The 10,206-nt window shown below is 46.3% G+C and overlaps 1 protein-coding gene across 1 annotated transcript; it reads right to left on the reverse strand.

The window, feature by feature from the left end:
* Window positions 1-5,676: 5,676 nt before the first annotated feature.
* On the reverse strand, window positions 5,677-8,855 carry MSC (musculin). The gene is made up of 2 exons (XM_027617298.2): window positions 8,134-8,855; window positions 5,677-7,234 (listed from the first exon to the last, which is right to left on the reverse strand). Exons 1-2 carry the CDS (start codon window positions 8,641-8,643, stop codon window positions 7,148-7,150), a joined length of 597 nt encoding a protein of 198 aa, XP_027473099.1. The 5' UTR covers window positions 8,644-8,855; the 3' UTR covers window positions 5,677-7,147.
* Between the last annotated feature and the right edge of the window lie 1,351 nt (window positions 8,856-10,206).

Consider the following 10,206-nt stretch of genomic DNA (forward strand, 5'->3'; position numbering starts at 1 on the left):
TTTTTGTTGTTTGTTTGTTTTTCTTTCTTTTGTACTCAGATTGTGCACATCGAGGCATTTAGTTACTTTACTGCTGTGCCTGTATAAGTTAATCAATATTATCATGAATAAATATATTTGTCTGTCACTTGGCAAACTTACAAATAAAAGACTCTTTATTGAGGATCAGTGGAAATGATTCCCATGTTTCCTTAAATAAATTTCCTCATTGGGACAATGATTCTAATCTAGCTAAGGATCTAGCTAAGATTCTAACCTCGCCCTCAGAATATGAATTATATGGGCAAAAGAAATGGGATTTTGCAGTTACAAATTTCGGGCACCATTTTCCCTTTCAGTTGAAAGCCAGATAGATCCAGCCCTGAGGCTACAAAGGCTTAAAACACAAAGGCCTAAAAGAGTTGAGAATGGGGCAGAAAGAGCAGGAAACAGTTAGAAATCCTGGGAATAGCCTGTATGACACCAGCTCAAGCGTTGACCCTGCTGATTTGCCTGGCTAGACTCCAGTGGTATTGCATGGGGAATGTCTGCCCCATCTAAGTCACTACCATCCTAACGTCTCTAGCAAATCTTTCTGATCAAATGTTTGCTCCTATATCCAACCTTGACATGATTTACTTACTCCTGTCCTGCTGAGATTGCCACATGATCAAGAACACATGGAATCCTATCAATGAAAAGGACCTTAGGAATTACCCAGGCCAGTGGTTCCCAATTTTTTTTTCTTGTCTCTGGCCTCTTTACACTTTTAAAAATTATTAAAGACCCTGAAAAGCTTTTGTTTAAGTGGTTTATATCTGTTGATATTTACTGGATTCGAAATCAAATCGAGAGAAAACATTTTTAATTCATTTAAAAAACAATAATAAGCTAATTACATGTGAATGTAACAAACATATTTCTAATGAAAAATAACTGTGTCCTCCAATACATTTTAATGGTGATGTTTTATATGTTTGCAAATGTCTTTAATGTCTGACTTAATAGAAGATCGCTGTATTCTCATTCCTGCCTTCTACATTAATCTCTTGTGATATGTTCTTTTGGTTAAAGTATGTGAAGAAAATCCAGCCTCACACAGATGTGGAGCTGTGAAGAGAAGAAGCGTATTAATGGCCATTTCAGTTAATGCGGGTATTTGTTGATATTATGCCAAGACTCCACAAGTATAGTTTCTGAAAGGTGGGCTGCAATGCGGAATCTGAAATCATATCAATGAACTTTTTTTAAAGATATTTATTTATTTATTCATTTATTCATTTATTTATTTATTTATGAAAGAATGAGAGAGAGCATGAGAGGGGAGAGGGTCAGAGGGAGAAGCAGACTCCCAGCTGAGCAGGGAGCCCGATGCGGGACTCGATCCCGGGACTCCAGGATCATGGCCTGAGCCACAGGTCACTTAACCAACTGAGCCACCCAGGCGCCCAACAATGAACTTTTTGTATTTTATTACATCAAAATCCATTAGTCTATTTTGCACTACCTGAATTTATTTTTTTATCCCATAGATGATTTCTGATGCTGAGTGTTGTGATCTCTATTTTTCAAGAGGAAACTAAAGAAAATGTCTCCTTAGTGGCAAAAAAAGAAAGATCCTTTAGGAAAATTACATGTGGCATAAAAAAGCAAGGTGACAACAGTGGCAAAGGGGAATGATGGGACAAATTTGCAGATGAGGAGTAAGGACACCTGTAGAGGAGAGAAGGAAAATTGGGAATACAACTTTTAAAAATTAGCATTTATGGAGCATTTCTCAAGTGCCTAATAGATCTCATTTAATCCATTTTCGGTGGGGTCGGGTATATTATTCTCGTCTCACAGAAGAGTGGTAAAGTGCCCAAGGTTGCAGAGTTACAAAATTGTGGGACTAGACTGCAACCAGTTACGTCTGACCCAGTGGTTTTCAATCTTTAAAAATGTAAGTTTTTTTTAAATTCCAAAAATAATATATAAACTCTTTTAGCACACAAGGAAAAGGAAAAGACAAAAGCTTCTTCCTCCTTGCCCCCCACTCCTCCCCATTTCTACTGAGAATCGTAATAGTCAATACAGATACCATATTTTCACCAAACAGAAAGCCACTGCTTTCAACTGCTCCATGATCCTCTTTACCACAAGCAATGAAAGATCCCGAAGTTGGTCCATAACCTATCTTGGTGATAATAGAACTAACAAGGGCAGAGATCATTTGCCACAATTCCTCCCTTAGTGCTAGTGTTTACACGTACAGGTGGATTTCAGGTTCTGGAGACTTTCTAGACCTTTTCAGCATCATATATTCACCTATCACTGTTGTGGGAAAGAGAAGAAAAATAATACACAGGGCAGAACAGAACAGAAACAGAGATGAATGGTGGGTGGTGAGCGCAAAAATGTAAGCAAGGGCGCCCTCAGTGGGTACGTGCCCAGTGAAAGGAAAGTAGCCAGGGTCTCAGTTACAAAGGGAGTCCCAGTCTGTACTTTCTAGTGACTTTTCCCAGAAGTCAGATGCTTGGCAGTGAGAAGTCAATTATTAATTTATCTGTTTTTGCTCTTCCAAACATTGCTAAAATGACTTTCTCAGTTATTGCTTTAATATTTTTTTCAAAATTAGTAGCCAAGCTATTTACCTATCGCCTATTAAAATAGGATGTGTATCACTCAGTTCTTTTTTTTTTTAAAGATTTTTTTATTTATTTATTCATGAGAGGCAGAGACAGAGAGAGAGAGAGAGAGAGAGGCAGAGGGAGAAGCAGGCTTCCCACTGAGCGGGGAGCCCGATGCGGGACTCGATCCCAGGACCCCGGGATCATGACCTGAGCCGAAGGCAGACGCTTAACCATCTGAGCCACCCAGGCGCCCTACTCAGTTCTTTTTATGGAGGGTAGTGGTTTTTTGTTTTGTTTTGTTTTGTTTTGTTTTGTTTTGTTTTTTTAACTTATGAAGCATTTATCACCAGCGGAAAAACTGTACCTATAAAAAAAAATCTCCTTTGTAAATTGTGATGGTCAATGTCACTAATTGTTGAAGGAGCCATCGGACTCAAGTGAAGTTGTAACTTGAAGCCCAGTGCAAAAGAATATGCACAAAATCAATTCATCATCCACAACCAAGAGAAACGCCTAAGTGTTTCAAGATTACAGTGCCGAAAGCATTTCTTTTTAAAATATTCATCTTAGGAAGAGCCTGTGAAAGGGGATTTTTTGTTCTCTTTGATTGAGTCAGTATCACTAATAATAATGCTTTGGTCTCTCAAAAAGCCCCCTGAAGAGTATTTTTCAATTTACTCATTTTTATTTGCTCTTCAAGACCTTTTACATTATATTTCTCAGACTTTTTTCTGCTCAACTTCTCTTATACAGCAGTATAATCAAATTGAAATAACTCAAAAGAGAAACTTTTGTTCTTTTTTTCTTAACCTCCTCTGTTCCCAGCCCCAACTCCTATTTCTTCAACCCAAATTCCTACAGGAAAATGAAGGAAAAAGAAATTAAGGAATGGGATGCCTTTCTACCACTCAGCATGCACAATGGTCATGGTAAATCAAGAAAAGGTTGGTTCAGGGTGCTTTCACCCTCTCCCAACAGCTACCTTTGTCCAGAAGCTTGAGCAATTTACCCGGATTCACTGAGACTTACTAGAAATTGGCTTCTTTCTTCTTCTTTTTAAATCACATAATTCTTGGCATTGGACTTTTTATAGAAACTGGGGAGTGAAAATAATTCTTTTTTTTTTTTTTTTTTTTATTTTTATTTTATTTATTTGAGAGACAGAGAGAATGAGAGAGAAAGCACATGAGATGGGGGGAGGGTCAGAGGGAGAAGCAGACTCCCTGCTGAGCAGGGAGCCCGATGCGGGACTCGATCCAGGGACTCCAGGATCATGACCTGAGCCGAAGGCAGTCGCTTAACCAACTGAGCCACCCAGGCGCCCGTGAAAATAATTCTTAAGAATTTTTTTCTCTATAAATTATAGGGTTATAAAGTGGCAGTAAAAATGAGTTTGCAGGATACAACCCTCTGCACATGTAAATCAGTGAAGAGGATCACTGCAGTGCGGGGAGTGGGGACAGAGTAGGGGCAGGAAAGTTTACCCCTGAAGTGCCCTAGAAGGATATATTTACAGAAAGAAGTACTTACATATTTTTATTTATGAAAATTTGCCCAAATATTTTCTTGTTTCTTCGAATGCTCCTTCTTATCTGTACTTACTACAAATATAGCCTCCCCCCCCTTTTCTGGTCTGCTTTTGTGGGACACTTATGTTTTACAGTTGTAACCCAGGCATTTTAAAGCTGGGCCCCAAAATCTTAAAGACTGGATTCCTGAAATGCCTCACCTGTTTATAAAGTGCCCCCTTTGTCAAAGCATGCCTCCCCACTTTTTTTAGGAATCAACATTTAGGATGCTGCTTACTGCCTACGAGAAGGGTTTCTTAAATATTATCACATTTATTCCTGATGACAGTTTTCTCCCGGGGTGGGGGGGGGCACTATTATTATTCCCATTTTGTAGATACTGAAACTGTGGCTGAAAGAGGTTGCATGTGGCCACTAGTCTGTGGGTGGCAGAGCTTGAATTTCAGGTGGGGTTCTGTAGACATTCAGGTTCACCTTAACAACATACTACACTGTGTCCTTCCCTTGAAAAGGGTCGCATTTGATGGAAGCTTTGGAAAAGACATTGTCTGAGAGCTAGTCTCCAGGAGACATCCCCACCCCCAAGAAGCCGGCCACCCAAAACTTACCAAGGGGCCTAAGTGCCTTTAAACCACCACGCTAGGGTTTCCTGTCACTAGTTACTCCTGAGTTTGCTTTTACCAGGGAGCTCCTGATGATGCCACAGAAAACAGCTAGCATAACCCTGAGCCCACTTCTGCTGCTGAAGATTCCATCCTGAGGGCCAGATCCCTCCTCCTATGAAGAAAGCCCAAGAAAATGGTTTCAGGAAGCAGTTCTCCAGAGTTTTGGTTTAGTTTAGTTCAAAACAGGAAATCATGCTCCCCCCCCCCACACACACACCTCCCTCTCACCTCCTAAACTCCAGCTGTATTTTCTCTTTCTGGTCAAGAAAACTGCCTTTCGATTTTATAAAATAACGAACACACCCCAAATGGGGCAGTTGTTTAGGTAGTTTGATCCTTCACACTTTTCCTAATTTTCTAAATGTTCTACAAAGATAATGCAGCTTTTTAAAAAGATGGGCATTTAAAAAACCATATGATGGTTGCCCAGGTTATTACTTCCAGAGAAAATTTTAGTGAAAATGGAAGAAAATAACAAGGAAAATGAGATGGTGTACGTTAAAAATGCTATATAAACATTATTTGAAAAAAGAAAAGTTCAACTAAAACACAACTTGGTGCCTTGTATTATGATTTTATTCTGCCAATTGGACCTGAGACCCACCCCCACTCCGATGTGTGGGCTGTAGGCATTCCTGAATGACTTGCAATTCTTAAGGACTGGAGTGTGCTTTAAGCCAGAGAAAGCATCGTGTGTGTGTGTGTGTGTGTGTGTGTGTAAAATAAGATGTGCACCTATATTACTTTGTAGAGCGTACACCTTTCAACGTGGCCCTAGCCCCAAAAGACTCTTCAGGCGCACTAAGCCTCGGGTTCTTTTTTTTTTTAGATTTTATTTATTTATTTGACAGAGAGACACACAGCAAGAGAGGGAACACAAGCAGGGGGAGTGTGAGAGGGAGAAGCAGGCTTCCCGCCGAGCAGAGAGCCCGATGTGGGGCTCGATCCCAGGACCTTAGGATCGTGACCTGAGCAGACGCTTAAGGACTGAGCCACCCAGAAGCCCCTAAGCCTCGGGTTCTTGCCTTCCAGTAACCCTGGCCTCCAGAAGAATCAGAATAATAGAAAGTAATGAGAGTTACACTTTTAAGTGCAGTGATCCAAATGGGATCAACTCCATTCTGCCGAGAAAGAACCAATCCCAGTCCCGGGCCAAGAAGTCACCTTTAAAAGAACTTCGGTACCAAACTAGATAAAGGGCAACAAAGACCACATTCTGACAGCGCCCAGGGCCACTCAGGTTTCACAATGCGTTTTATTATTCATACAAAAATAAATTTATTTACATTTGCTAGTTACTGTGGTAGTGCAGCCTAGAGACACAGCGGCGCATTTCCCCTGAGCGGGGTCCCTAGGCACCCAGCCGCCTCAGCGTACCACCCAGCGCACTCCTCCAGCAAGGAAGAACGCGGGAGCGGGGAGGCTGTGCTGGAGGGGGAGGCGACCAGAGTTTGGATGCGGGAGGCCAGCTGGGGATCGCCAGGAGCCGGAGGAGGGGTGTTGCAAGGAGGTATGGGAGGAAGGAGTAGAGGGAGGCCCGAAGAAGACCCAAGTCTGGTTGGGTGAGGGGTGCGGGGGTGGGAGGCTCTTGTCTAGACCCGGAGGTGGGTAGGAGGGTAGACAGAAGCCCGGCTCGGAAGAGGCGGGAGCCTGGGAGGAGTGAAGAGCTTGACTGAGGCCAGGAGGCAGAACCGCCCGGAGCGGTCCGGGCAAACCCCGGGCCGGGTGGTCTGGGAAAGCGTACCTCCATCTCTCCCTGTGCCGAGAGGACATGCCCCTTCCTTTAGGAGGCTGCTGCCCTGTGGGGTACAAACCTGGCCCAGGTATGCCACTCTGCTCTCTTTGCAGCTTAAAAACATGCCCCGATGTTGGTCTCGCGTGAAGACTGCTGTCTTTAAAGCCAATCATCCAGAGCAAGTTCTAACCATTGCCTAACCGTAACCTGCCTGTGCGGTGCAGAGCCGTGCCATCATATACAGAGATCTGGCTCGGTCGGGAAACTAACTCCTAGGCGGTTTGGCGCTGGGTTAGTCTATACTGCTAAAGTCCGAGGTTGAATCTGGTTCCTCGCTGCAGAGACAGAGAAGGAAACTCTTTTTGGAGAAGAAAATTGTCATCGCTGGGATCCGCAGCAGCGGGCCTCCCTAGGCGTCCTGCGATGACAGCCAGGCGGCCAACACTTCGGGCTCTGTCCCCAACACCCGCCACGTGTCGTGTTCACAGTTCGGGTGGGGGCTGCCTAGGAGAATTTAGGAGAATCCGATGGAACTTCCTCCCATTCTCTGGGGGTTCTCACGCTCCTTTCTCTCCGTGGCCCCCAAACACAGGCACTTCAACAATAATCCCAGCAAGTGAGTTCGATCTAAGCGGTGGTCCCACATAATCTGTTGGCTGCGGAGACTTCTTTGGTGTCCGAGTCGGGTCGTCCCGAGACCACGAACGGCCATGTCTGTAAAATCAAAAAGAGCGTCAGATATTGGAGGAGAAAGTACTGTCTCAAACAGAAACCGTTCTCCTAAGTGAACCCTGGAATATCCCTGGCTTTTAGTAGCTCATATTTTATCAGTGTTCTGGGAATTTGTGTGTCTTCTCTCTAAATTAGGATTTTAATTTTACTGGATTTGATTGCGTGAGACGTGAGACGTCTGCCATGCTTCCTCGTGGTCTTTGCCCTCAGGATGATTCGGTGAAACTTGCATAAGTTTGGGATTTTGTCTGTTTAATTCCCTTCCCACAACACACACACACACACACACACACACACACACACACACACACACTCAGCCCTCCACTCCGAGTAGGAACTGGAATAGGTTCTTTCTCAAGCCGGGAAAGTTGGCAGGTCGGAGAGGGACTTTCCAGACATATCCCTTTTGGGGAAACCTCTCATATTCTGCAAGAACTTTTTAAAAAATCCAAAGGCTTTTCAATAGAGCTCGGGCTTCCCTCCTTCCTTTCAGAAAGTAGGGCTTGTTAAATCGAACAGGTCAAACTCTTAGCTGGAAAATTGGGGCGAGAGAGATTTTGCCATTCATTCTGCAACCGGGCAGTGGATGCAGATGGAACCCAGATTCACCCTGGACGTAGGATGTTAGCCAAAGAGCTGCCACGGGGCAAAGTACCAAGTACAATGATCAGAATGAAGAAACACCGAAGGGTGGAAGGTTCTTCTCCAAGAATGTGGCTTGGCCCCTCCCCTGTTTGGGAGAAATTAAACTGGACTCCTCACCACCCATTCCAGAACCCCCCTTTCAGGTTCTTCCCCGCGGGCTGACTCTGCCTGGTGCTCGGGAACTCTTTGAGCATTTCCCAGCCGCTAGCCCCGGGCCCCCCGTGCGGTGCCCCTACCAAGTTCACCGGGTGCACGTAGCCGTTCTCGTAGCGGTCCTCCTGCAGCAGCTGCCGCAGGTGCGCGATGTAACTGGAAGCCAGCCGGAGCGTATCGAGCTTCGAAAGCTTAGTGTCGGGGGGCACCCAAGGCAGGCTGGTCTTGAGCCTAGAGAAGGCTTTGCTCAGCACGCGCATTCGGGCGCGCTCGCGGGCGTTGGCGGCGTTGCGCTGCGACTGCTTGCAGTCTGCAGCCGAGCCCTTGGGCGGGAGGGGCTTCTTGCCGCCGCCGCCCCCAGCCACACGCGGCCGCTTCCTCTTGCAGCCTTCCGCGCCGCCGGCCGCGCCTAGCTCACACCGCTCTTCCTCGCCCTCGGGGTCTTCCTCTTCGGCCGACGAGTTGTCACTGGGCGAGATGTAGCTGCCCTCGGCGCCGCGGAGGGGCGGCCTCTTGGAGGCGGGGACCGGGTACCCCCGCTGCAGCCCCCGCAGCTCCATCTCCTCGGGGTCGCTCACCGAGCCGGTGGACATCACTGCGTCTCCCACGCCCACGCGCTCCCGCCTTCCTCCCGCAGGCCAGCCTAGCGGTCTCGGCCTTCCGCTCTCTCTGGCGGAGGCGGGGGCCGGGCAGAACTCCGAGGAAGACTTGAGACCTGGGCAGGAAGCGCGGGGCCGCGGGAGCGAGCCCTGCCGCTGAACCGGGAGTGCGCGGCCGAGAAGTGGGCTCCCGCGCCCAGGCTCCGCGCGCACCACCGCGAGCTGCGCCTTTTGACAGCACTATTTATTTGTACTCCTCGGAACAAACCACCCGGGCAAAGAAGAGGGGGTTGGAAAGGGGGGCAAGAGGTGGGGCGGGGGCGTGGAAGGGGTGGGGACCGTTTTTCTGCGCTCAGGATCTGTTGGTGGGGGCGGGGAAGGGGAAGTCTCTGCCCACTGAGATTTGGGGCCGCAGGTCCGTCGGACCCTCAGATTGTCAGTGAGAGAGAAGTGTGCTTCGGGCGAGTGAAGGAGGGGACCTTGTCGTACCCACCTTACTTCCACCCCCAACTAGTCTTAGCGAGGGCGAAGATTGCCAGACACTTAGAAACCCCAGGATCGCGACCTCTGCTTCTCTCTCAGTCTTTTCAGCGGAACTCTATTTCCCAAGTTCATAACGCATAATGTATGACTGCCTACCCAAAGCTTGCCCGACAAAAGCGTAAAAGCCAAACAAGCAAACAACTCCGAGCAATCCGCAACAGTTAACTAACCTATTTTCCTCTTCCTCCTTTTCCTATAACATGGCTTTATGATTTACAAAACACTTTAACTACCTTGGTTCGTTCCATTTTCAAACAACATCTGTGACTTAAATGTTATCTCCACTTTGCAGAACTTCAAGCTAAGCCTCAGAGATAGATACTTAAGGATCCCTAATCACCAGACTGGTAAGTAGAATATGGAGTGGAAATCTGTGTTTGGCATCCCTGGCCCCTCGATATTCCAGTCGCTACACGCCTCCCGCGCCACACACCACAAGCTGTTATATTTGCTATTTACCACTGTCTTGAGAATTTCGTGCTCGATTTTGTTTTTAATACCACAATGCATTAGATAGAGGATCTTGCCCTGATTCTTTGAGTTATAGTCTAGGGAATGGATTACTATTTTAGATTGTGTATTGAAGAGCACACTCCTGGATGCAGAATGCTAACTCAGCACAGTCTTCCAAAATAAAAACGACAAAACAGCAGCCAGAATTACGGTGTCCTATGCCAACCAAATATAAACCCTCTGTGTCGCCCCCCCCCCCCCCGCAAAGGAAACAAAACCAAACTGCAGTCTCATTTTCTCACTCAAAGGATCTTTGCAATTAAGTGGTCTGGGGATGGGTACTTCACTTTGGAGGCAGACACCAATGGCCAGCTACTGAGCGCCCGTTATGTGCCAGTCACTGGGCTAGGCACCATATGATTGCCCACTGAGGAATTAAAAGAAAACAACAAAATAATCAACCACCATGAGGTTGGGGGTGTGATTCTTCCGTTTTACAATGAGGAAACTGAATCTTCACACCCGACTTAAGTGTTTAGTCGCCCTTTCCCTAAAAGTGCA

Source organism: Zalophus californianus, chromosome 4 (genome assembly GCF_009762305.2).
Source record: "Zalophus californianus isolate mZalCal1 chromosome 4, mZalCal1.pri.v2, whole genome shotgun sequence".
In the NCBI taxonomy this organism is placed as follows: Eukaryota; Metazoa; Chordata; class Mammalia; order Carnivora; family Otariidae; genus Zalophus; species Zalophus californianus.

Excerpts from the sequence above, each read along its gene's own strand:
- MSC (XM_027617298.2), bottom strand. The coding sequence starts at position 8,643 with ATGTCCACCGGCTCGGTGAGCGACCCCGAGGAGATGGAGCTGCGGGGG. Across the intron at positions 7,235-8,133 it reads ACGTGCACCCGGTGAACTTG|ACATGGCCGTTCGTGGTCTC; the intron begins GTAGGGGCACCG and ends TTGATTTTACAG.